The 27,586-nt window shown below is 48.9% G+C and overlaps 2 protein-coding genes across 2 annotated transcripts in view; one reads left to right on the forward strand and one right to left on the reverse strand.

Annotated features, from left to right (window-relative positions):
• sft2d3 (SFT2 domain containing 3) lies at positions 1–5,672 on the forward strand (the record flags this gene model as incomplete). Its single annotated transcript, XM_079583370.1, has 3 exons — positions 1–268; positions 3,523–3,830; positions 5,547–5,672. Exons 1-3 carry the CDS (start codon positions 34–36, stop codon positions 5,670–5,672), a joined length of 669 nt encoding a protein of 222 aa, XP_079439496.1. The 5' UTR covers positions 1–33.
• A 3,657-nt stretch (positions 5,673–9,329) lies between these two features.
• wdr33 (WD repeat domain 33) overlaps positions 9,330–27,586 on the reverse strand; it is a 44,078-nt gene continuing 25,821 nt past the window's right edge. Inside the window, exons 6-19 of the mRNA XM_079583377.1 lie at positions 27,181–27,278; positions 26,912–27,038; positions 26,681–26,835; positions 24,608–24,686; positions 22,050–22,160; positions 21,828–21,922; positions 21,666–21,752; positions 20,987–21,123; positions 19,029–19,178; positions 15,491–15,934; positions 14,965–15,037; positions 14,545–14,862; positions 13,295–13,435; positions 9,330–9,568 (exon numbers count right to left, since the gene is read on the reverse strand). Coding sequence (XP_079439503.1) covers positions 9,453–9,568; positions 13,295–13,435; positions 14,545–14,862; positions 14,965–15,037; positions 15,491–15,934; positions 19,029–19,178; positions 20,987–21,123; positions 21,666–21,752; positions 21,828–21,922; positions 22,050–22,160; positions 24,608–24,686; positions 26,681–26,835; positions 26,912–27,038; positions 27,181–27,278 — 2,131 coding nt within the window. The 3' untranslated portion in view covers positions 9,330–9,452. The remainder of the gene's footprint in view (positions 9,569–13,294; positions 13,436–14,544; positions 14,863–14,964; positions 15,038–15,490; positions 15,935–19,028; positions 19,179–20,986; positions 21,124–21,665; positions 21,753–21,827; positions 21,923–22,049; positions 22,161–24,607; positions 24,687–26,680; positions 26,836–26,911; positions 27,039–27,180; positions 27,279–27,586) is intronic.

The following is a 27,586-nucleotide window of genomic DNA, read 5'->3' on the forward strand; positions in this document are numbered from 1 at the left end:
GCCTCTGTTAGCTCCCCGTTAGCCTCCGCGGTGATGACGGAGCTGAACCGGCAGCTGCAGCAGTACTTGGCCCAGTCCAAGGCCGGCAGGAGCGCGGTGCCCTCGGGCTCCAGCACCGCCCTGGACCTCGGGGACGTGGGGGAAGAGGAGCCGGCCTCACGGGGCTGGTTCGGCCGCTGGTCCAGTCCCTTCAAGCGGCAGCAGGAGGCGCCGAGCTCCGCCGGATCCTCCTGGCTTTGGTCCTCAGACCCGGACCCGTGTTTAGGAGGTCAGTACTTCACTTTACTGCAGTACTTTATACTTCACTTTACTGTAGTACTTTATACTTCACTTTACTGTAGTATACTTCACTTTACTGCAGTACTTTATACTTCACTTTACTGCAGTACTTTATACTTCACTTTACTGTAGTATACTTCACTTTACTGTAGTACTTTATACTTCACTTTACTGTAGTATACTTCACTTTACTGTAGTACTTTATACTTCACTTTACTGTAGTATACTTCACTTTACTGTAGTATACTTCACTTTACTGTAGTACTTTATACTTCACTTTACTGTAGTATACTTCACTTTACTGTAGTACTTTATACTTCACTTTACTGTAGTATACTTCACTTTACTGTAGTATACTTCACTTTACTGTAGTACTTTATACTTCACTTTACTGTAGTACTTTATACTTCACTTTACTGTAGTATACTTAAGTTTACTGCAGTACTTTATATTTCACTTTACTGTAGTATACTTCACTTTACTGTAGTACTTTATACTTCACTTTACTGTAGTACTTTATACTTCACTTTACTGTAGTACTTTATACTTCACTTTACTGTAGTACTTTATACTTCACTTTACTGTAGTACTTTATACTTCACTTTACTGTAGTATACTTCACTTTACTGTAGTACTTTATACTTCACTTTACTGTAGTACTTTATACTTCACTTAACTGTAGTACTTTATACTTCACTTTACTGTAGTACTTTATACTTCACTTTACTGCAGTACTTTATACTTCACTTTACTGTAGTACTTTATACTTCACTTTACTGTAGTATACTTCACTTTACTGTAGTACTTTATACTTCACTTTACTGCAGTACTTTATACTTCACTTTACTGTAGTACTTTATACTTCACTTTACTGCAGTACTTTATACTTCACTTTACTGCAGTACTTTATACTTCACTTTACTGTAGTATACTTCACTTTACTGTAGTACTTTATACTTCACTTTACTGTAGTACTTTATACTTCACTTTACTGCAGTACTTTATACTTCACTTTACTGTAGTACTTTATACTTCACTTTACTGCAGTACTTTTTAGTACTTTACTGTCATGTTTTTAAAATACACTTTGTAACAAAAACTTATTCAAATATTTCAAATATGGAAACAGTGACGTCACGAATCGCCCGATGTCAGACACGTCCTGAGGGTACCTGTGTACTCTTACTGCAGTATTGTGTGTGTTCCAGGTCTGAGTCGGGGGCAGCGTCTCGCCGCCTGTGGCGTGTGCTCGCTCTTCTCCGTGTGTACTTGTGTGTACTTGTGTGTACTTGTGTGTACTTGTGTACTCTTACTGCAGTATTGTGTGTACTTGTGTACTCTTACTGCAGTATTGTGTGTATTCCAGGTCTGAGTCGGGGGCAGCGCCTCGCCGCCTGTGGCGTGTGCTCGCTCTTCTCCGTGTGTACCTGTGTACTCTTACTGCAGTATTGTGTGTACTTGTGTACTCTTACTGCAGTATTGTGTGTACTTGTGTACTCTTACTGCAGTATTGTGTGTACTTGTGTTCCAGGTCTGAGTCGGGGGCAGCGTCTCGCCGCCTGTGGCGTGTGCTCGCTCTTCTCCGTGTGTACCTGTGTACTCTTACTGCAGTATTGTGTGTACTTGTGTACTCTTACTGCAGTATTGTGTGTACTTGTGTACTCTTACTGCAGTATTGTGTGTACTTGTGTTCCAGGTCTGAGTCGGGGGCAGCGTCTGGCCGCCTGTGGCGTGTGCTCGCTCTTCTCCGTGTGTACTTGTGTACTCTTACTGCAGTACTTATGTGTACTTGTGTGTACTTGTGTTCCAGGTCTGAGTCGGGGGCAGCGTCTCGCCGCCTGTGGCGTGTGCTCGCTCTTCTCCGTGTGTACTTGTGTGTACTTGTGTACTCTTACTGTAGTACTTGTGTTCCAGGTCTGAGTCGGGGGCAGCGTCTCGCCGCCTGTGGCGTGTGCTCGCTCTTCTCCGTGTGTACTTGTGTACTCTTACTGCAGTATTGTGTGTACTTGTGTGTACTTGTATTGCAGGTCTGAGTCGGGGGCAGCGTCTCGCCGCCTGTGGCGTGTGCTCGCTCTTCTCCGTGTGTACTTGTGTGTACTTGTGTACTCTTACTGCAGTATTGTGTGTACCTGTGTACTCTTACTGCAGTACTTGTGTGTGTTCCAGGTCTGAGTCGGGGGCAGCGCCTCGCCGCCTGTGGCGTGTGCTCGCTCTTCTCCGTGTGTACTTGTGTACTCTTACTGCAGTACTTATGTGTACTTGTGTGTACTTGTATTCCAGGTCTGAGTCGGGGGCAGCGTCTGGCCGCCTGTGGCGTGTGCTCGCTCTTCTCCGTGTGTACTTGTGTACTCTTACTGCAGTATTGTGTGTACTTGTGTTCCAGGTCTGAGTCGGGGGCAGCGTCTCGCCGCCTGTGGCGTGTGCTCGCTCTTCTCCGTGTGTACTTGTGTGTACTTGTGTGTACTCTTCCTGCAGTAATGCAGTACTTGTGTGTACTTGTGTACTCTTACTGCAGTATTGTGTGTACTTGTGTTCCAGGTCTGAGTCGGGGGCAGCGTCTCGCCGCCTGTGGCGTGTGCTCGCTCTTCTCCCTGTGTACTTGTGTGTACTCTTACTGTAGTACTTGTATTATAGGTCTGAGTCGGGGGCAGCGCCTCGCCGCCTGTGGCGTGTGCTCGCTCTTCTCCGTGTGTACTTGTGTGTACTTGTGTGTACTCTTCCTGCAGTAATGCAGTACTTGTGTGTACTTGTGTACTCTTACTGCAGTATTGTGTGTGTTCCAGGTCTGAGTCGGGGGCAGCGTCTGGCCGCCTGTGGCGTGTGCTCGCTCTTCTCCCTGTGTACTTGTGTACTCTTACTGTAGTACTTGTGTTCCAGGTCTGAGTCGGGGGCAGCGTCTCGCCGCCTGTGGCGTGTGCTCGCTCTTCTCCGTGTGTACTTGTGTGTACTCTTACTGTAGTACTTGTGTTCCAGGTCTGAGTCGGGGGCAGCGTCTCGCCGCCTGTGGCGTGTGCTCGCTCTTCCTGCAGTAATGCAGTACTTGTGTGTACTTGTGTTCCAGGTCTGAGTCGGGGGCAGCGTCTCGCCGCCTGTGGCGTGTGCTCGCTCTTCCTGCAGTAATGCAGTACTTGTGTGTACTTGTGTTCCAGGTCTGAGTCGGGGGCAGCGTCTCGCCGCCTGTGGCGTGTGCTCGCTCTTCTCCGTGTGTACTTGTGTACTCTTACTGTAGTACTTGTGTTCCAGGTCTGAGTCGGGGGCAGCGTCTCGCCGCCTGTGGCGTGTGCTCGCTCTTCTCCGCCCTGTGCTTCGCGCTCGCGGCGCTTTACGCTCCGCTGCTGCTTCTTTACGCTCGGAAGTTCGCTCTGCTGTGGTCATTGGGTTCTGTGTTCGCCATCGCTGCCGTGGCGACGCTCAGAGGCCCCGTCAAACTGCTGTACGGCCTCCCCACGTCCCCCGCCGCCGCCGCCTACCTCACCGCGCTGTGTGGGACGCTGTACGCCGCCCTGAGCCTGCAGAGCACCGCCCTCACCGCGCTGGGGGCCGCCGTGCAGGTGAGTGACCCCAGGTGGACGGGCCGCCTCTGGCCCCCGGGCCGTAGTTCCTGGTAGAGCCCTGCACTCCCGCGGGACTCGCGGGACCCAACGCAAAACAGTGCGGCGCGGGACACATTTTTAAAGCTCATTGCGGGCGCGGGAGGGGGCGGGTGGGACGATAAACTGCTGTCCCGCAAACTAAATCATTTTTCATTTTCATTTCATTTGTTCATTCTATTTTGATAACGAGAGCGTTAGTACCGCAGAATCACTGTGTTCAGGCTCAACAGTGATACAGTTTTAGGCTCCAGTCACTGCGTAACACGGACAAGCGCAGACTGGATCTGTCAAACACATAACAACAAACGCACGCGCAATGAGTTAGTGCAACATGGCATTCAGCCAGACTTTACTGCACAGAATAAGCATAAAAACACTCACTGTGCACTCCATCTTCTGGGATCCGTCGTAGAACTTGCTGCTCTTCACCTTTTTATCCAATGATTCTCTCTTGTCGTGTCGTCATTAGCGCCATTTGGAAAAACTTCTTTTGCATAATCCACAAAACATCACCGCCATCACCGCTTGTTTTACATGTCAAAAGTTGTAAATAAGCCTTATTATCCCTGGTGTGGATCCTGTAACCACGCGCTGTTGTTGTTGTTGTGCGAGGCAGTGTGAGAGATGCGTTCAGGGACCGTAAGAAGTGCGCACTTCTGCCGCTGCTCCTCCGGTGCTGAAGTTTCTTTTCCTCCTCCTGTGGTCGTTCCTCCTGATGTTTGGGAGCCAGTCCCTGCCACCCCTATTGCCCCCCCTGCTGGAGAACCCCACTGTTATATATTTGTCCCGATTTCCCCCGCGTTTGTGGGGAAAAAGGGACCGTGAGAAGTGCGCCTTTCCCGCACTTCTCACGGTCCCTGAATGCATCTCCCACGCTGCCTCCACTGACCAAAACAACAGCGCGTGGTTACAGTAGCTTCATCATGGAGAAGTTCAGGCTTATTTACAACTTTTGACATGTGAAACAAGCGGCGATGGCAGGTGGAGACAGGCCTGTGTTTGTGGATTATAAAGTTTTTCCATCTGGAGCTGAGGACTGACCCAGAAGATCGAGTGCACAGTGAGTGTAGTGTTTTTATGTTTATTCTGTGGAGTAAAGTCGGCCCTTAATGTGCGGCTGTTACACTGACTTATCTGACATGAAGCGCGTGCGTTTGTTGGTGTGTTTGTCTTGGTAGATTCTGTGTTTGATGCTACACAGTGACAGGAGCATAGCTTAGTTTGGGGTTGAACTGGTGTGACTGTCCCATACACCGTGACAAACCTCTATTATACACAAGGCTGTATGGACAGGCCAGAGCTGATTTGCTTTTTGTGTAACCGGATTTGGCAAGAGCCCAATGAGTCAGGGGAGAGCAGGGCGGAGCGAGACGTCTCTGCTCTGCCCCGTGTGCCCGGCCCGAGGTCTGTCCACACGTCTTCCTGCACTGGTCATGACTCCTGCAGGGCAAACGTCCCCATTTTGCATACTGCGGGATTTTTGCGGGCGGGAGCGGGAATAAAAATTACAATCCTTTGCGGGATGCGGGCGGGAGCGGTACTGCACCATGCGGGGGCGGGACTGAAAAATCGGTACCGCGCAGACCTCTAGTTCCTGGTCGCTGTGACACCATGTGCAGACCCAGTGTAACGCCCCCTCTCTCCTGCAGGTGTAATACCTCCTCTCTCCTGCAGGTGGCGGTGATCCTCGGGGCTGTGGTGTCGCTGTTACCAGGAGGAGCCGCCGGGATGCGCTTCATGGGCGGGTTAGCGGCGTCGGCCTTAAAGAGGAGCGTCAGGGGCGGAGCCATGCCCATCTGAGGGGCGGAGCCATGCCCGTCTGAGGGGCGGAGCCATGGACCTGAGGCCGCGGCCGGACCATGAGCCTCTGGGGAAATGGGCGGAGCCAAAGGAGCTTTGTTAAAGTGAACATTTGGTGTCGGGGCATCTGGAGTAAATCAAGCTTTACTGACTCGAGTCTAACGATGTGAAGATGTAGTTTTAAATCAGAGTAATAATAATGACTGCCTGTAGGTGGCGCTGTTTGCACATTCCAGACCAATGTTTCTCTGTAGTTATGAAGCCGCTGAAACAGGTTTAAAGTGTGGCCCGCGGGCCCAGAGCGGCCGCACAGAGCACTTTTGGCTAGCTGCTAACTTCCTGTTGGCCAGTGAAGGGTAACGCCCACTTCCTGTTGGCCAGTGAAGGGTAACGCCCACTTCCTGTTGGCCAGTGAAGGGTAACGCCCACTTCCTGTCCACACGTGTCTCGTGGATCTGAAATTCGACGTAACATAAATCGTATTTAATGTTTCTAAAGTCCCGCCCTTTGTGGACTTCGACCAATGAGACAAGTTTCCTGTGAACCAGCTGGTCCAATCAGGAGGAGGGGGAGGAGTTAACAGTCCAGACGGTGGCGCCAAGTTTGAACATGTGACGGTTTCTTTCAGGTCGACTTCATTTGTGCCAAAACCAAGGCCTTAAATGTCTTTAAAGGGAAGTTCCCGTCATTGAGTTAAATCTAAAACATTTACATCAGTTTCACACATTTGTTTGAACAACTTTGAACAGAATCAGTTTGTCATGTTGGACTCTCCACAGGCCTGGACAGGAAGTGAGCGTTCCTGGACAGGAAGTGAGCGTTCTGTAGTTAAATCCTTTGGCCGATATTTTTACATCGGAGCCTCATTGAATAAATCAAAGTTTTGAAATGGTTTGTTTCAGCCTCGTTTGTTTGTGATGAAACTAAAGCCTCTTTATTAAAGGTTTTTACCCAAATCTCATTTGAAAGCCAAGACCTTTCATACCTTCTTTCTCACTTGTCATGTTTCGTGCTTTTTGTTGCTTTTAGATTTGGGTAAAGCTGAACTTCAGGTGAAAGAAGTTTCATTAAAGGTAAAGTTCAGTTTGACGTCACCTGGTCGTCACGGCAACAGTTAAAACGGTTTCTGTGTCACTTCCTGTCCGTGTGTCCAATAACAAGTGGAAACAAACTGTTAAATGTTTTGAAGCTGTCGCCTGGACTGAAGTGGGACAAAGAGTTTAGGATTAAATAAGACTCATCACTGTGGCCTGTAGCGCCCCCTGCAGGCGCATCTTTAACCTCTGACCTCCGCCTGAGCTCAGCACATTTTCTACAGTTCGTCTTTACCCAAATCTAGAAACTAAAACAGTCCAAAGAGCGACAGAGACGAGACTAAACCAGGATAAAAACGCCAAACGGTGTTTCTGCTTCATGGACTTTTCGGTGCAGTTTTAGTAACGAAAACGACGAAAAAGTTCAATCACGTGACCACGACGTGAAGTTACTCTGACCTTTTAGATTTGGGTAAAGCTGAACCGGGGACAATGCTCTGGGTTTAAGAGGTTAATAACAGAAAACCAGTGATGTTCATGAACGCGTTCACATTTCGGCCGAACGTGAACTTGAACGCACAGGATTACGGTCTGAAACCATGAACGTGTTCATCCTGTGTCTGTGAACGGCATTTCCCGTTCTTTTTACGGTCTTTCATTCTGGAGCCAGATTCTTATATCTGTGATTTAAGACCGTGGATCAGTGATTATAAAACCCCGACGAGCCGTCAAGTTTACCAGCGGTTCTAAACTCCGGGTCTATGGTGTAGCTCCGCCCCCGCGCCCACGGCCCGACTGTGTCCAGTTCTGTGGCGGTGACTCTGCTGTTTATGGCCCCGGCACAGGCCCTGGCACAGGCCCCGGCACAGGCCCTGGCACACAGGCCCCCACACAGGCCCCGGCACACAGGCCCCGGCACACAGGCCCTGGCACAGGCCCCGGCACAGGCCCCGGTACAGGCCCTGGCACAGGCCCTGGCACAGGCCCCGGTGCAGGCCCTGGCACACAGGCCCTGGCACACAGGCCCCCACACAGGCCCCGGCACACAGGCCCCGGCACACAGGCCCTGGCACAGGCCCCGGCACAGGCCCCGGTACAGGCCCTGGCACAGGCCCTGGCACAGGCCCCGGTGCAGGCCCTGGCACACAGGCCCTGGCACACAGGCCCCCACACAGGCCCCGGCACACAGGCCCCGGCACACAGGCCCTGGCACAGGCCCCGGCACAGGCCCTGGCACACAGGCCCTGGCACAGGCCCCGGTGCAGGCCCTGGCACACAGGCCCTGGCACACAGGCCCCCACACAGGCCCCGGCACACAGGCCCCGGCACACAGGCCCTGGCACAGGCCCCGGCACAGGCCCTGGCACACAGGCCCTGGCACAGGCCCCGGTGCAGGCCCTGGCACACAGGCCCTGGCACACAGGCCCCCACACAGGCCCTGGCACACAGGCCCGGGCACACCGGTCACCAGCAGCTCCTCACTGTGCCGCAGCAGCCAGTGTGAGGCTATGAAGCGAGTTTCTCTTGTGTAACGTCTGTCTCTGCTCCTCACGGTGCCGCTCATTTACATAAAGACACAATGTGGAGTTTTTTAACTAAAAATGAGCTCCTAAAACAATCTTATTCACATGATTCATTTACAAATTAACACAAATGCAATTGAATATCTGTAGCTTCATTTTCCACTAAGAATTTAGTAATAAAATAATAAAATAAAATAAAATATGATTAGCAAAGATTTCCAAAATCCACTCTGAAACAGTGACATAAAGAGCTTTAACACTAAGTGAGGCCGTGATGTGTTTGACTCGTGGCTGAACTTTCTCCAGCTCTGCCAAGGTCGGCAAGAATGCATCTCAAAATACCTCAGATTGTTGCTTTAAGACATGGAATATAAAGATATTTCCCTGAGAGGAGAAATAAACTTCTCACCTATTTCACCCTGACCCGTTTTCATGCCTGAATAACAGCTCACAGCAAAAAAAACAAAAAAACAACTATGAACGAACTATTAACTATAAACAATTATGAACAATGAATGAACTGGTTCATTTTGAAATGTGTGAACTGAACTTTGAACTAGTTCATGTAGAAAAACACTGCAGAAACTCACCTGTGACAAAACAAGACACGTTTGAATAAATCCATGTTTCCTGGATCTCTGCTCTGATTGGTCCACGGTCACAGCGGCTGAAAAAGGAGCTGCGCTGTGATTGGCTGCAGTGGGAGGGGCTGCGCTGTGATTGGCTGCGGTGGGAGGAGCTGCGCTGTGATTGGCTGCAGTGGGAGGAGCTGCGCTGTGATTGGCTGCGGTGGGAGGAGCTGCGCTGTGATTGGCTGCGGTGGGAGGAGCTGCGCTGTGATTGGCTGCAGTGGGAGGAGCTGCGCTGTGATTGGCTGCAGTGGGAGGAGCTGCGCTGTGATTGGCTGCGGTGGGAGGAGCTGCGCTGTGATTGGCTGCGGTGGGAGGAGCTGCGCTGTGATTGGCTGCGGTGGGAGGAGCTGCGCTGTGATTGGCTGCGGTGGGAGGGGCTGCACTGTGATTGGCTGCGGTGGGAGGGGCTGCACTGTGATTGGCTGCAGTGGGAGGAGCTGCGCTGTGATTGGCTGCAGGAGTCGCGTGTGGATCATGTGACACAGGTTTATTTTACAAAAAAAAAAACATCTAAACTTTACACGGTTCATTTCATGAGTCTCTGTTTCAGTCTCTGCTCAGTCACGGCCCCAGAGTCCGGGGCCCAGGGCACTACCGGCCCCGGCCTCTGGGGGGCCCTCTCATGGGGGGCCCTCCTCTGCCTCCTCTGGGGCCCCAACCGCGGCCTCGTCCCGGGGGCCCGAAGCCTCCGTCTTCTCTGGGGCGACCTGAGGAAACAGTTCAGCGTCAGAAACAACGACAAACCGGACACAGCAGAGGATTTAAGGATTTAAGGATTTTTAAGGGTTTTTAATGGTTTCTTTTCTTTGTCATGGATAAAGAACAGCTTCAACTTTACACAGAATCACCAGGTCTTCCACATGTCGATGGCCCATCATTAAAACCTCAAACATCTGGGCAAAGAAAGACCATTTCCTTCAAACACCGATATTCCAGAAACTATTCCCTTCTGATCTGCGTTGGAAAACATTCTCCGCTCAAACCTGAAGTTTAGTCGATGGATTTGAGTACGACATGTCGACGCTGCAGCGTTTCTCTGCCTGAAAACGGCTTTGTTTTCGTGGAGTGACTGGTTTTATGTGGATTCTCCTGCTCCATGTTACACATAGGAGAAAAGGGGCGGGACCAATTCATGGCGACGCCCACACGAACCTCTGGAATATTTATTTATTATTTTTTATCATTGACCCACTGAGATTAACCGGAGGAAACCTACACAGACACGGGGAGAACATGCAAACTCCACACAGAACGGCCCGTCCAGGTGGGAATCGAACCCGGGACCTTCTTGCTGTGAGGCGTGAGTGCTAACTGCTGCGCCACCGTGCCGCCCATAACAAGGTGAATAGTTCTTTGTTTTCCTGTAGTGACTGACTTTATCTGGACTCCAGACCCATAAAGGAACAGGGGACTGTTTCTCCAGACATGTTCTTACCTTAGACGAGTTCATGTGTACCTGTCTGGTCTTCACGCGTGTGCTCAGTCACGTAAACACAGACAGCGTTAGCATTTAGCCCCTGCTCCTCTATAGCGTTAGCATTTAGCCTCTGCTCCTCTATAGCGTTAGCATTAGCCTCTGCTCCTCTATAGCGTTAGCATTAGCCTCTGCTCCTCTATAGCGTTAGCGTTATCCTCTGCTCCTCTATAGCGTTAGCATTAGCCTCTCCCAGTATGTTCCTATGGCTCCAATACCAGGAGTAGTTCTACGTCCGCGCTGTAAAGTGAAGATATTACCGCGCAGACGTAGAACTACTCCTGTATTATTACGCCTTACAATATAGTTCCCCTTTTGGAAGAGCTCGGCAGCTTCTGTCTGCACCTGGTTTGGAGCCATAGGAATATACTGGGAGAGGCTAATGCTAACGCTAGAGAGGAGCAGAGGCTAACGCTAACGCTATAGAGGAGCAGAGGCTAATGGTAACGCTATAGAAGAGAGGTTAATGCTAACGCTATAGAGGAGCAGAGGCTAATGCTAACGCTATAGAGGAGCAGAGGCTAACGCTAACGCTATAGAGGAGCAGAGGCTAACGCTAACGCAATAGAGGAGCAGAGGCTAATGCTAATGCTATAGAGGAGCAGAGGCTAACGCTAACGCTATAGAGGAGCAGAGGCTAACGCTAACGCTATAGAGGAGCAGAGGCTAACGCTAACGCTATAGAGGAGCAGAGGCTAATGCTAACGCAATAGAGGAGCAGAGACTAACGCTAACGCTATAGAGGAGCAGAGGATAATGCTAACGCTATAGAGGAGCAGAGGCTAATGCTAACGCTATAGAGGAGCAGAGGCTAATGCTAACGCTATAGAGGAGCAGAGGCTAACGCTAACGCTATAGAGGAGCAGAGGATAATGCTAACGCTATAGAGGAGCAGAGGCTAACGCTAACGCTATAGAGGAGCAGAGGCTAACGCTAACGCTACAGAGGAGCAGAGGCTAACGCTAACGCTACAGAGGAGCAGAGGCTAACGCTAACGCTATAGAGGAGCAGAGGCTAATGCTAACGCTATAGAGGAGCAGAGGCTAACGCTATAGAGGAGCAGAGGCTAATGCTAACGCTATAGAGGAGCAGACGCTAACGCTAACGCTATAGAGGAGCAGAGGCTAATGCTAACGCTATAGAGGAGCAGAGGCTAACGCTATAGAGGAGCAGAGGCTAATGCTAACGCTATAGAGGAGCAGAGGCTAACGCTAACGCTATAGAGGAGCAGAGGCTAACGCTATAGAGGAGCAGAGGCTAACGCTAACGCTATAGAGGAGCAGAGGCTAACGCTATAGAGGAGCAGAGGCTAACGCTAACGCTATAGAGGAGCAGAGGCTAACGCTAACGCTATAGAGGAGCAGAGGATAATGCTAACGCTATAAAGGAGCAGAGGCTAACGCTAACGCTATAGAGGAGGAGAGGCTAATGCTAACGCTATAGAGGAGCAGAGGCTAATGCTAACGCTATAGAGGAGGAGAGGCTAATGCTAACGCTATAGAGGAGCAGAGGCTAATGCTAACGCTATAGAGGAGCAGAGGCTAACGCTAACGCTATAGAGGAGGAGAGGCTAACGCTAACGCTATAGAGGAGCAGAGGCTAACGCTAACGCTATAGAGGAGGAGAGGCTAACGCTAACGCTATAGAGGAGCAGAGGCTAATGCTAACGCTATAGAGGAGCAGAGGCTAATGCTAACGCTATAGAGGAGCAGAGGCTAATGCTAACGCTATAGAGGAGCAGAGGCTAACGCTAACGCTATAGAGGAGCAGAGGCTAACGCTAACGCTATAGAGGAGCAGAGGCTAACGCTAACGCTATAGAGGAGCAGAGGCTAATGCTAACGCTATAGAGGAGCAGAGGCTAATGCTAACGCTATAGAGGAGCAGAGGCTAACGCTAACGCTATAGAGGAGCAGAGGCTAACGCTAACGCTATAGAGGAGCAGAGGCTAACGCTAACGCTATAGAGGAGGAGAGGCTAATGCTAACGCTATAGAGGAGCAGAGGCTAACGCTAACGCTATAGAGGAGCAGAGGCTAACGCTAACGCTATAGAGGAGCAGAGGCTAACGCTAACGCTATAGAGGAGGAGAGGCTAACGCTAACGCTATAGAGGAGCAGAGGCTAACGCTATAGAGGAGCAGAGGCTAACGCTATAGAGGAGCAGAGGCTAACGCTAACGCTATAGAGGAGAGGCTAATGCTAACGCTATAGAGGAGCAGAGGCTAACGCTAACGCTATAGAGGAGCAGAGGCTAATATTAACGCTATAGAGGAGCAGAGGCTAATATTAACGCTATAGAGGAGCAGAGGCTAATGCTAACGCTATAGAGGAGCAGAGGCTAATGCTAACGCTATAGAGGAGCAGAGGCTAATGCTAACGCTATAGAGGAGCAGAGCCTAATACTAACGCTATAGAGGAGCAGAGGCTAATGCTAACGCTATAGAGGAGCAGAGGCTAATGCTAACGCTATAGAGGAGCAGAGGATAATGCTAACGCTATAGAGGAGCAGAGGCTAATGCTAACGCTATAGAGGAGCAGAGGCTAACGCTAACGCTATAGAGGAGCAGAGGCTAACGCTAACGCTATAGAGGAGCAGAGGCTAATATTAACGCTATAGAGGAGCAGAGGCTAACGCTAACGCTATAGAGGAGCAGAGGCTAATATTAACGCTATAGAGGAGCAGAGGCTAATGCTAACGCTATAGAGGAGCAGAGGCTAATGCTAACGCTGTCTGTGTTTCCGTGACTGAGGACACGCGTGAGGACCAGACAGGTAAGATCACATATGTAAAAATGCTGTTTTGTTTTCTGCCGTCACAAACACGTGTGCCGATACAGCCATTTTCCGATATATCGCCATATTTTGCGGGACGATACGATACTTTTGATGACATCATGCATATTAATGAGGCAGCAGAGCCCCCCCCCCTTAAATAACACAAACACACTGTGACATTCACCTTCAGGGCCCTCCATGGCCTCGTTCCCGGGGCCGTCCTGCCAGGGCCGTTTCCTGGGGGGCAGAGAGGCCATGTCCATGCCCTGTAGTGAGCCCCCTCGGCCCCCTCCGTCCATCATGGGCCCCTGGAAGCCCTCGTGCCCTGCAGACGCAGAGGTTAGTCTCTGACACATATACATAAGAGCTCTGAAGTTTACACACCCTGATCCTGGCCCCACCCACAGGAAAACACGGAGCCGGATCATGTTTATTCCTACAGTAAAACACGGAGCCGGATCATGCTTATTCCTACAGTAAAACACGGAGCCGGATCATGTTTACTCCCACAGTAAAACACGGAGCCGGATCATGTTTACTCCCACAGGAAAACACGGAGCCGGATCTGGCTTATTCCTACAGTAAAACACGGAGCCGGATCATGTTTATTCCTACAGTAAAACACGGAGCCGGATCATGTTTATTCCCACAGGAAAACACGGAGCCGGATCATGTTTATTCCCACAGGAAAACACGGAGCCGGATCATGTTTATTCCTACAGTAAAACACGGAGCCGGATCATGTTTATTCCTACAGGAAAACACGGAGCCGGATCATGTTTATTCCTACAGGAAAACACGGAGCCGGATCATGTTTATTCCCACAGTAAAACACGGAGCCGGATCATGTTTATTCCCACAGTAAAACACGGAGCCGGATCATGTTTATTCCTACAGGAAAACACGGAGCCGGATCATGTTTATTCCCACAGTAAAACACGGAGCCGGATCATGTTTATTCCTACAATAAAACACGGAGCCGGATCATGCTTATTCCTACAGTAAAACACGGAGCCGGATCATGCTTATTCCCACAGTAAAACACGGAGCCGGATCTGGCTTATTCCTACAGTAAAACACGGAGCCGGATCATGCTTATTCCTACAGTAAAACACGGAGCCGGATCTGGCTTATTCCTACAGTAAAACACGGAGCCGGATCATGTTTATTCCTACAGTAAAACACGGAGCCGGATCTGGCTTATTCCTACAGTAAAACACGGAGCCGGATCATGTTTATTCCTACAGTAAAACACGGAGCTGGATCATGCTTATTCCCACAGTAAAACACGGAGCCGGATCATGTTTACTGCCACAGTAAAACGCGGAGCCGGATCGTTGAACTTGACACAAACACTAACTGAGTGAAAATGGCCGACAAACTCAGGGTGTGTAAACTTTACAACTGTAAGTGCTACAGGGCCGTATCACTGACCTCCTCCTCTGGGGGGCCCGCCTCCTCTGGGGGGCCTCCCTCTGCTGTTGTCCCAGCCTCGGCCCATGTCCTCCGACCCGTCGTAACCTTCGTCCTGACCCCCGAAGTCCTCCTGAAAGCCTCTGTTGGGGCCCCCACCGCGGGGCCCTCCTCTGAAGCCGCGGTTCCCCCAGTTTCCGTTGCCCCTGTGGCCTCGGCCCCTGAAGCCGGGGCCCCCCCAGTTCTCCTGGAAGTCCTGGCCCCCGTCGTAGTCCTGGTTCTCCCAGTACTGATCCTGAGGGGGGCCCATGTGGTGGTTGGGCGGGGGGCCCCTGGGGTCTGCAACATGAGCCGGTTAGAACTTTACACTTAAAGAGACTGACGGTGCGTTCAGGAAACTGGGAACTTTACACGTTCTTTAAGAAAGTCACAGACTCTTACCTTTGTTAGGCCCCTGGGGGCCCATGTTTCCCTGGGGGCCCATTCCGTGCATTATGGGCCCCGAGTTCTGGCCCTGGAAGAGAAGGACAGTTATTAATGTGGGTTCAGTTTCTTCACAATAAAAGCTCCAGAATACAACTAAACAGGGATTTTCACAATAAAAGCACTATAATACCACACAAGGGGGATTTTCACAATAAAAGCACTATAATGCAACGTAAGGGGGATTTTCACAATAAAAGCACTATAATACAACGCAAGGGGGATTTTCACAATAAAAGCACTATAATACAACGCAAGGGGGATTTTCACAATAAAAGCACTATAATGCAACGTAAGGGGGATTTTCACAATAAAAGCACTATAATACAACGCAAGGGGGATTTTCACAATAAAAGCACTATAATACCACACAAGGGGGATTTTCACAATAAAAGCTCCAGAATACAACGTAAGGGGGATTTTCACAATAAAAGCACTATGATAATCCCTGCGGTCGATGAGATAAGACACAACACTGACTCACCTGGTGCATGAAGGGCCCCTGAGGGCCCATGTTTCCCTGAGGGCCCATGTTTCCCTGAGGCCCCATGTTTCCTTGGGGGCCCATGTTTCCGGGGGGGCCCTGCATGTAGTTGTTGGGGCCATGGTTCCTGGGGGGCCCCATCATGTTTCCCTGGGGGCCCATCTGGGGGTCGTGTGGGCCCATGCCTCTGGGAGGGTGGCCCATCATGCCCCTGGGGGGGCCCATGCCGTGCGGCCCCTGGGGGCCCATGCCCCTCGGTGGCCCGGGGTGGCGCTGCATGTCCGGGGGCCCCATCGGCCCTGGGCCCATGAAGGGAGGGCCCCCAGGGCCCATGTTGGGGTTGAAGCCCTGCGGAGGCCCCCCAGGACCAGGGCCTCCTGGAAACTGTCCCATGGGCCCCCCAGGGCCTGGAGGAGGCCCCATGTCCGGGTTCATCTTCATCTGCTGCAGAGACAGAGTGTTATGTTCACACAGAATTATGTTTTACAGAATTATGTTTTTACAGAATTATGTTTTTACAGATTTATGTTTTTACAGATTTATGTTTTTACTGAATTATGTTTTTACAGATTTATGTTTTTACAGATTTATGTTTTTACAGAATTATGTTTTTACTGATTTATGTTTTTACAGATTTATGTTTTTACAGATTTATGTTTTTACAGATTTATGTTTTTACAGATTTATGTTTTTACAGATTTATGTTTTTACAGAATTATGTTTTTACAGAAGTATGTTTTTACAGATTTATGTTTTTACAGATTTATGTTTTTACAGATTTATGTTTTTACAGAATTATGTTTTTACAGAAGTATGTTTTTTACAGAAGTATGTTTTTACAGAATTATGTTTTTACAGAATTATGTTTTTACAGAATTATGTTTTTACAGAATTCATCCACTTCAGTTCTGCTCAAAACTGTATTATATAAATACCAAAACATTAAAGTATTTTGATAAATATAAAATATTTAAAATTTTTATTCACAACATCAAAAACACAAAATGGCTCATTTTCCAAATCAGTGAGTTTGGGCAGAAACGTGATTCACATTTGAAAACGGTCAAACATCAGAAACTAGTTTGATTTAAAGAGTTTTTAGCTTTTTTGTTTTTCTCCCAAACGTCACGTTAGACTCACTACAAATAACCGGACTTTATCATCTCTGACGTCACCCTACAAATATACACACATATATATATATATATACATATACATGTACACATATATATATATGTATATGTATACATATATATATATATATACATATACATGTACACATATATATATATGTATATGTATACATATATATATATATATATACATATACATGTACACATATATATATATATATATGTATACATATATATATATATATACATATACATATACATGTACACATATATATGTATATATATGTATACATATACATATATATATGTGTACATGTATATGTATATATATATATATATGTATATACGTATATATATATATATGTGTGTATACATATATATATATATATATGTATACATATATATATATGTATACATGTATATGTATATATATATATGTATATACGTATATATATATATATGTGTGTATACATATATATATATATATATATGTATACATATATATGTATATATATGCAGTAGTACTGTAGTACCTGTAGTAGTCCTGGGTTCATGTACTGCAGAGATGCAGTAGTATTGTAGTACCTGTAGTAGTCCTGGGTTCGTGTACTGCAGAGATGCAGTAGTATTGTAGTACCTGTAGTAGTCCTGGGTTGGTGTACTGCAGAGATGCAGTAGTACTGTAGTACCTGTAGTAGTCCTGGGTTCATGTACTGCAGAGATGCAGTAGTACTGTAGTACCTGTAGTAGTCCTGGGTTCGTGTACTGCAGAGATGCAGTAGTACTGTAGTACCTGTAGTAGTCCTGGGTTGGTGTACTGCAGAGATGCAGTAGTACTGTAGTACCTGTAGTAGTCCTGGGTTGGTGTACTGCAGAGATGCAGTAGTACTGTAGTACCTGTAGTAGTCCTGGGTTGGTGTACTGCAGAGATGCAGTAGTATTGTAGTACCTGTAGTAGTCCTGGGTTCGTGTACTGCAGAGATGCAGTAGTACTGTAGTACCTGTAGTAGTCCTGGGTTGGTGTACTGCAGAGATGCAGTAGTACTGTAGTACCTGTAGTAGTCCTGGGTTGGTGTACTGCAGAGATGCAGTAGTACTGTAGTACCTGTAGTAGTCCTGGGTTGGTGTACTGCAGAGATGCAGTAGTACTGTAGCACCTGTAGTAGTCCTGGGTTGGTGTACTGCAGAGATGCAGTAGTACTGTAGTACCTGTAGTAGTCCTGGGTTCATGTACTGCAGAGATGCAGTAGTACTGTAGTACCTGTAGTAGTCCTGGGTTCGTGTACTGCAGAGATGCAGTAGTACTGTAGTACCTGTAGTAGTCCTGGGTTCATGTACTGCAGAGATGCAGTAGTACTGTAGTACCTGTAGTAGTCCTGGGTTGGTGTACTGCAGAGATGCAGTAGTACTGTAGTACCTGTAGTAGTCCTGGGTTCATGTACTGCAGAGATGCAGTAGTACTGTAGTACCTGTAGTAGTCCTGGGTTCGTGTACTGCAGAGATGCAGTAGTACTGTAGTACCTGTAGTAGTCCTGGGTTGGTGTACTGCAGAGATGCAGTAGTACTGTAGTACCTGTAGTAGTCCTGGGTTCATGTACTGCAGAGATGCAGTAGTACTGTAGTACCTGTAGTAGTCCTGGGTTCGTGTACTGCAGAGATGCAGTAGTACTGTAGTACCTGTAGTAGTCCTGGGTTCGTGTACTGCAGAGATGCAGTAGTACTGTAGTACCTGTAGTAGTCCTGGGTTGGTGTACTGCAGAGATGCAGTAGTACTGTAGTACCTGTAGTAGTCCTGGGTTGGTGTACTGCAGAGATGCAGTAGTACTGTAGTACCTGTAGTAGTCCTGGGTTCATGTACTGCAGAGATGCAGTAGTACTGTAGTACCTGTAGTAGTGCTGGGTTGGTGTACTGCAGAGATGCAGTAGTACTGTAGTACCTGTAGTAGTCCTGGGTTGGTGTACTGCAGAGATGCAGTAGTACTGTAGTACCTGTAGTAGTCCTGGGTTGGTGTACTGCAGAGATGCAGTAGTACTGTAGTACCTGTAGTAGTCCTGGGTTGGTGTACTGCAGAGATGCAGTAGTATTGTAGTACCTGTAGTAGTCCTGGGTTGGTGTACTGCAGAGATGCAGTAGTATTGTAGTACCTGTAGTAGTCCTGGGTTGGTGTACTGCAGAGATGCAGTAGTATTGTAGTACCTGTAGTAGTCCTGGGTTGGTGTACTGCAGAGATGCAGTAGTACTGTAGTACCTGTAGTAGTCCTGGGTTGGTGTACTGCAGAGATGCAGTAGTATTGTAGTACCTGTAGTAGTCCTGGGTTGGTGTACTGCAGAGATGCAGTAGTATTGTAGTACCTGTAGTAGTCCTGGGTTGGTGTACTGCAGAGATGCAGTAGTACTGTAGTACCTGTAGTAGTCCTGGGTTGGTGTACTGCAGAGATGCCATGTCCTGGTCGAGCTCTGATTGGTTCCTCTTGGGGCCCGGTCCTTGGTCCAGGGGCCGCTCCATGTTCATGTCTGAAGGGGGCGCCAGAGGGACTTTGTTCTCGGCCCAGGCCTGAGGGAGAGAGAGGTAACTATAGCAACGGGTTTCTGGTAAATCTGTCTGGCCCGCACTGTAGTCGACTATCACTAAAGGATCAGGAGAAACTGTTTGTAGAGACTGACCTGTAGGGGGTGGTTAGTAGAGACTGTCCTGTAGGGGGTGGTTAGTAGGGACTGTCCTGTAGGGGGTGGTTAGTAGGGACTGTCCTGCTGGGGGTGGTTAGTAGGGACTGACCTGTAGGGGGTGGTTAGTAGAGACTGTCCTGTAGGGGGTGGTTAGTAGAGACTGTCCTGTAGGGGGTGGTTAGTAGGGACTGTCCTGTAGGGGGTGGTTAGTAGAGACTGTCCTGTAGGGGGTGGTTAGTAGGGACTGTCCTGTAGGGGGTGGTTAGTAGGGACTGTCCTGTTGGGGGTGGTTAGTAGAGACTGTCCTGTTGGGGGTGGTTAGTAGGGACTGACCTGTAGGGGGTGGTTAGTAGAGACTGTCCTGTAGGGGGTGGTTAGTAGGGACTGACCTGTAGGGGGTGGTTAGTAGAGACTGTCCTGTAGGGGGTGGTTAGTAGGGACTGTCCTGTAGGGGGTGGTTAGTAGAGACTGTCCTGTTGGGGGTGGTTAGTAGGGACTGTCCTGTAGGGGGTGGTTAGTAGGGACTGTCCTGTTGGGGGTGGTTAGTAGAGACTGTCCTGTTGGGGGTGGTTAGTAGGGACTGTCCTGTAGGGGGTGGTTAGTAGGGACTGACCTGTAGGGGGTGGTTAGTAGAGACTGTCCTGTAGGGGGTGGTTAGTAGAGACTGTCCTGTAGGGGGTGGTTAGTAGGGACTGACCTGTAGGGGGTGGTTAGTAGAGACTGTCCTGTAGGGGGTGGTTAGTAGGGACTGTCCTGTTGGGGGTGGTTAGTAGAGACTGTCCTGTTGGGGGTGGTTAGTAGGGACTGTCCTGTAGGGGGTGGTTAGTAGAGACTGTCCTGTTGGGGGTGGTTAGTAGGGACTGTCCTGTAGGGGGTGGTTAGTAGGGACTGTCCTGTTGGGGGTGGTTAGTAGAGACTGTCCTGTTGGGGGTGGTTAGTAGGGACTGTCCTGTAGGGGGTGGTTAGTAGGGACTGACCTGTAGGGGGTGGTTAGTAGAGACTGTCCTGTAGGGGGTGGTTAGTAGAGACTGTCCTGTAGGGGGTGGTTAGTAGGGACTGACCTGTAGGGGGTGGTTAGTAGAGACTGTCCTGTAGGGGGTGGTTAGTAGAGACTGTCCTGTAGGGGGTGGTTAGTAGGGACTGTCCTGTAGGGGGTGGTTAGTAGAGACTGTCCTGTAGGGGGTGGTTAGTAGGGACTGTCCTGTAGGGGGTGGTTAGTAGAGACTGTCCTGTAGGGGGTGGTTAGTAGAGACTGTCCTGTAGGGGGTGGTTAGTAGGGACTGACCTGTAGGGGGTGGTTAGTAGGGACTGTCCTGTTGGGGGTGGTTAGTAGGGACTGACCTGTAGGGGGTGGTTAGTAGGGACTGTCCTGTAGGGGGTGGTTAGTAGGGACTGACCTGTAGGGGGTGGTTAGTAGGGACTGTCCTGTAGGGGGTGGTTAGTAGGGACTGACCTGTAGGGGGTGGTTAGTAGGGACTGTCCTGTAGGGGGTGGTTAGTAAGGACTGACCTGTAGGGGGTGGTTAGTAGGGACTGTCCTGTAGGGGGTGGTTAGTAGGGACTGTCCTGTAGGGGGTGGTTAGTAAGGACTGACCTGTAGGGGGTGGTTAGTAGGGACTGTCCTGTAGGGGGTGGTTAGTAGAGACTGTCCTGTAGGGGGTGGTTAGTAGGGCTTGTAGGGCTCGTAGGCACTGACCTGCTGGAACTGCGCGGGGATGGGTTTGGCGTACGGGACCTTCTTCATCGGGACTTTCTTGCAGTCTTTGCCCATGACCTCGTCCATGCCCCAGTCCAGGCCCGGGATGGACATCTCCAGATCCGCCTCGTCTTTATCTGACGGAGACACCACGCAGAGGTTTTTATTCTGTGCCCCTAGAGGCCATAAGCGCCACTGCAGGTGTCGTACATGTCGTGTTTTTTACTCATTTATTGTGAGTGAGAGTAAATCCTACGCTGACAGAAAAGACAAAGGGACAGAGGGATATTGTTCATCCAATGACACAATGGAGATGATTTGTTTCACTCAGCTGTAAATACTGTTAAAGTGGAGCTAGCTCGCAGTTAGCTTTGCCCGCTAGCCTGTTAGCTTCTTCGTGATTCCATTAGTGTGTATTGGTGACTCCGACTGGTGCAGGGAAAGCTGCATTTGTGTTTTTCTGAACAGAGACCCCAGGGGGAGAGGAAAGACCCCCAATCATCCCACTAACACTTGTATCACCCCCACAGGGACTATTCAAAAGCAAATGGGAAACAGTGGAGAACTTTAGAGCAAGAAAAAACCTGCAGCTGAATGACTTTGAGACCCTGATATTTGTATTTTTGACATGAGTATATAAGTATAGGTATGAGTAGGTCATTGGTCTGGGGAGACTCACTGCTCTGCTCCTGCTCCATGGCCGCCTTCAGCTGCTCTGGGATTCCCATCCCGGGGATCGCGGCCAAACTGTTGGGCTCCAGGTCGTCTGCACAAACACAAACACAGCAGTTCATTTACCCGCCTGAAGGTGGCGCCGCGGAGACCCTGACCCGAGGCTCACCGTACTCATTCCCGTCCTCAGACATCCCCGGCAGCAGGTTCAGGTTATAACGGTCCCTCATCTTATCACCTGGACGGTTCCGGGTCCAGAACTTACTGCAACGAGAACCAGAGGAAAACAAGACTAACACCAGACTAAAGCTGGAAGGGAACGAGACTTAAACTAAAGCGAAAGTCATGACAGAGACATGTGTGAATGTAGAAACGTGAGGATGAACCAGACCTGGTGTGGTCGTTGGAGCCTGAACACAGGATGTGTCCCAGAGGATGCCAGGCCAGACTCCAGATCATCCCCTCGTGAGCCATTTCCATACCGCCGACCTCCTTCTCCACCCTGAGGAGACACCGCTCAAACGTCATCCAAACATCGTCCAAACCTCGTCCAAACATCGTCTAAACATCGCCCAAACATCGTCTAAACATCGCCCGAACATCGTCCAAACATCGTCTAAACATCGTCTAAACATCGCCCGAACATCGTCTAAACATCGTCTAAACATCGTCCAAACATCGTCCAAACATCGTCCAAACATCGTCCAAACATCGCCCAAACATCGTCCAAACATCGTCCAAACATCGTCTAAACATCGTCCAAACATCGTCCAAACATCGTCCAAACATCGTCTAAACATCGTCCAAACATCGTCTAGACATCGTCCAAACATCGTCCAAACATCGTCCAAACATCGTCCAAACATCGTCTAAACATCGTCTAGACATCGTCTAGACATCGTCCAAACATCGTCCAAACATCGTCCAAACATCGTCCAAACATCGTCTAAACATCGTCTAAACATCGTCCAAACATCGTCTAGACATCGTCCAAACATCGTCCAAACATCGTCCAAACATCGTCAAAACATCGTCTAAACATCGTCAAAACATCGTCCAAACATCGGACAAGAATCGTCCAAACATCCTCTAAACATCGTCCAAACATCGTCTAAACATCCTCTAAACATCACCCGAACATCGTCTAAACATCGTCCAAACATCGTCTAAACATCGTCTAAACATCGTCTAAACATCGTCCAAACATCGTCCAAACATCGTCCAAACATCATCCAAACATCGTCTAAACATAGTCCAAACATCGTCCAAACATCGTCCAAACATCGTCCAAACATCGTCTAAACATCGTCCAAACATCGTCCAAACATCACCCGAACATCATCTAAACATCGTCTAAACATCGTCCAAACATCGTCCAAACATCGTCCAAACATCGTCTAAACATCGTCCAAACATCGTCCAAACATCACCCGAACATCATCTAAACATCGTCCAAACATCGTCCAAACATCGTCCAAACATCGTCTAAACATCGTCTAAACATCGTCTAAACATCGTCCAAACATCGTCCAAACATCACCCGAACATCGTCCAAACATCGTCCAAACATCGTCTAAACATCGTCCAAACATCGTCCAAACATCGTCCAAACATCGTCTAAACATCGTCTAAACATCGTCTAAACATCGTCCAAACATCGTCCGAACATCACCCGAACATCGTCCAAACATCGTCCAAACATCGTCTAAACATTGTCCAAACATCGTCCAAACATCGTCCAAACATCGTCTAAACATCGTCTAAACATCGTCCAAACATCGTCCGAACATCACCCGAACATCGTCCAAACATCGTCCAAACATCGTCCAAACATCGTCCAAACATCGTCCAAACATCGTCCGAACATCACCCGAACATCGTCTAAACATAGTCCAAACATCGTCTTAACATCGTCCAAACATCGTCTAAACATCGTCCAAACATCGTCTAAACATTGTCTAAACATCGTCTAAACATCGTCTAAACATCGTCTAAACATCGTCCAAACATCGTCTAAACATCGTCTAAACATCGTCTAAACATCGTCTAAACATCGTCTAAACATCGTCCAAACATCGTCTAAACATCGTCTAAACATCGTCCAAACATCGTCTAAACATCGTCTAAACATCGTCCAAACATCGTCCGAACATCGTCCGAACATCGTCCGAACATCGTCCGAACATCGTCCGAACATCGTCTAAACATCATCTAAACATCGTCTAAACATCGTCTAAACATCGTCCGAACATCGTCCGAACATCGTCTAAACATCGTCTAAACATCGTCCGAACATCGTCCGAACATCGTCCGAACATCGTCTAAACATCGTCTAAACATCATCTAAACATCGTCTAAACATCGTCTAAACATCGTCCGAACATCGTCTAAACATCGTCTAAACATCGTCCAAACATCGTCCAAACATCGTCCAAACATCGTCCAAACATCGTCCAAACATCATCCAAACATCGTCCAAACATCGTCCAAACATCGTCTAAACATCGTCTAAACATCGTCTAAACATCGTCTAAACATAGTCCAAACATCGTCTAAACATCGTCTAAACATCGTCTAAACATCGTCTAAACATCATCCAAACATCGTCCAAACATCGTCTAAACATCGTCCAAACATCGTCCAAACATCGTCCAAACATCGTCCAAACATCGTCTAAACATGGTCTAATTATCGTCTAATTATCGTCTAATTATCGTCCCCTTAATCACATGCAGATCATAATCTTCTTCTCGAGCTTCATCTTCAATCCGTTGCTTCAGACCTTTGAGCTTCTCTGAGCAGCAGGTTTGAAGACGGGCCGAGGTTTTCTATGGTTCATGACTGACTGTCCCGTGTTTCTGATATGGCTTTGTTTAATCAAACCCGTGTGTGACTAAGTGCTGGTTATATTCTGGATGTAAATGATCCTCCCCGGTCTCTCCGTCTTACCCAGTGTGCCAGAACAGCAGCGAGCCGTCAGAGCCTCCGCTGGCGAACAGACCCTCGTGCACCGGATGCCACGCCACAGCTGCACACACACACACACACACACACATCAGGGAATGAGGAGGTCAGTGCTGCCCTGTTACGGACAGGTTTCATGTACAGTTTTCTCTTTATGTAACAATATTTTACATTTCTGAAGTTTGTCATTGAGCTTTTTGGTCCAATCAGGAGGAAATTGATTGTTCATTTTCACATTTCCATCTCACTCTCTCCTACTCTGTGATATTACAGACCGTCACGTTAACTCTGTGTGGATGTTATAAATACATTTTACATATTCCGTTCTGAAATACATTTTCAAAGTGTCCCCCACAACCACAACGGGGCTGAAACGAGTCTCTAAAGACCACGCCACGATCTACTGTATGTACTCGCCTCGTCACGTATGGACTCTGCCCAGTACACGCGTGTGTTCCCACTACACAACTCTACCTCAGGTGTTGGGGGTGGCGCCCCCACGATGTGCCCTGTACAAGGCGTCATTAAAGGTTTTCAGATCTGCGGTGATCTGGGTTCATGAAATCAAATATGAGAGGAAGGAAGCTAAAATACAACTATGCAGGTAAGCTACATGCTAATGTTAAGCTAACACCAGCTAATGTCGTGCTAACACCAGCTAATGTCATGATAACACCAGCTAATGTCGTGCTAACACCAGCTAATGTCGTGCTAACACCAGCTAATGTCGTGCTAACACCAGCTAATGTCGTGCTAACACCAGCTAATGTCGTGATAACACCAGCTAATGTCATGATAACACCAGCTAATGTTGTGCTAACACTAGCTAATGTGCTAAAACCAACTAATGTTGTGCTAACACTAGCTAATGTGCTAAAACCAACTAATGTTGTGCTAACACTAGCTAATGTGCTAAAACCAGCTTAAGTTATGCTGAGACCATCTAACGTTTTTTTTGGCCCCTGTATTTACCTGTAGCCTCCATCTTGTGGCCCCTGTATTTACCTGTAGCCTCCATCTTGTGGCCCCTGTGTTTACCTGTAGCCTCCATCTTGTGGCCCCTGTGTTTACCTGTAGCCTCCTTCTTGTGGCCCCGGTGTTTACCTGTAGCCTCCATCTTGTGGCCCCTGTGTTTACCTGTAGCCTCCATCTTGTGGCCCCTGTATTTACCTGTAGCCTCCATCTTGTGGCCCCTGTGTTTACCTGTAGCCTCCATCTTGTGGCCCCTGTGTTTACCTGTAGCCTCCTTCTTGTGGCCCCGGTGTTTACCTGTAGCCTCCATCTTGTGGCCCCTGTGTTTACCTGTAGCCTTCTTGTGGCCCCTGTAGTTACCTGTAGCCTCCATCTTGTGGCCCCTGTGTTTACCTGTAGCCTCCTTCTTGTGGCCCCTGTAGTTACCTGTAGCCTCCATCTTGTGGCCCCTGTATTTACCTGTAGCCTCCATCTTGTGGCCCCTGTGTTTACCTGTAGCCTCCATCTTGTGGCCCCTGTGTTTACCTGTAGCCTCCTTCTTGTGGCCCCTGTGTTTACCTGTAGCCTCCATCTTGTGGCCCCTGTGTTTACCTGTAGCCTCCTTCTTGTGGCCCCTGTAGTTACCTGTAGCCTCCATCTTGTGGCCCCTGTATTTACCTGTAGCCTCCATCTTGTGGCCCCTGTGTTTACCTGTAGCCTCCATCTTGTGGCCCCTGTGTTTACCTGTAGCCTCCTTCTTGTGGCCCCTGTGTTTACCTGTAGCCTCCTTCTTGTGGCCCCGGTGTTTACCTGTAGCCTCCTTCTTGTGGCCCCTGTGTTTACCTGTAGCCTCCTTCTTGTGGCCCCGGTGTTTACCTGTAGCCTCCTTCTTGTGGCCCCTGTGTTTACCTGTAGCCTCCTTCTTGTGGCCCCGGTGTTTACCTGTAGCCTCCTTCTTGTGGCCCCTGTGTTTACCTGTAGCCTCCTTCTTGTGGCCCCGGTGTTTACCTGTAGCCTCCTTCTTGTGGCCCCTGTGTTTACCTGTAGCCTCCTTCTTGTGGCCCCTGTGTTTACCTGTAGCCTCCTTCTTGTGGCCCCTGTAGTTACCTGTAGCCTCCTTCTTGTGGCCCCGGAACACCTGCAGCTCCTCCTTCAGGTTGCGGATGTCGAAGAGTTTGCAGAGATGATCTCGAGACGCCGTGAGGAGCCAGTTCCCGTTCAGGTTCCACTTCACCTCCATCACCGTGTTCTTATGGGCGTGGCTAAGAAAACACACACTCATCATTTTCTCATTTTCTCCCCCTGACTCCTCCCCCTAACTCCTCCCCCGTCACTCACAGCGTGGCGAGGCTCTGGCCCGTTTTGGGGTCCCAAAACTTGATGGGCTGTTGGGAATCCTTACTGCCTGACACCACCAGGCCTTTGGTCGGGTGCCAGTCCACACACTTCACATCCGCGCCGTGACCTGGAGACAAGAGCCACACCCGTAACTACACCCGTAACCACACCTGTAACCACACCTGTAACCACACCTATATGTGGACGTTGTTGTTAGTCCTACACAGATATCACTATTGTCATTGTGGGTTCAGCTCAGCGTGACGTACCTCGGAGGATGCGCTCCTCGTGGCAGCGCAGGAAGTCCCAGATCCGGACGGTGCCGTCGTCAGAGCAGGTGGCGAACTTGTTATCAGTCGGAGAAAAGCTGCGGACACAGAACGAGGAGCTGAGGTCAGACACACGTACCTGACCTCTCTGATGACCTCTTTATAGACCTGTAAGGGTGTGAGACACGTACCTGACCTCTCTGATGGCCTCTTTATGCGCCTGTAAGGGTGTGAGACACGTACCTGACCTCTCTGATGGCCTCTTTATAGACCTGTATGGGTGTGAGACATGTACCTGACCTCTCTGATGGCCTCTTTATAGACCTGTATGGGTGTAACACACGTACCTGACCTCTCTGATGGCCTCTTTATAGACCTGTATGGGTGTGAGACATGTACCTGACCT

The sequence above is a fragment of the Gobius niger genome (genome assembly GCF_951799975.1).
Source record: "Gobius niger genome assembly, contig: SCAFFOLD_50, whole genome shotgun sequence".
Taxonomy (NCBI): domain Eukaryota; kingdom Metazoa; phylum Chordata; class Actinopteri; order Gobiiformes; family Gobiidae; genus Gobius; species Gobius niger.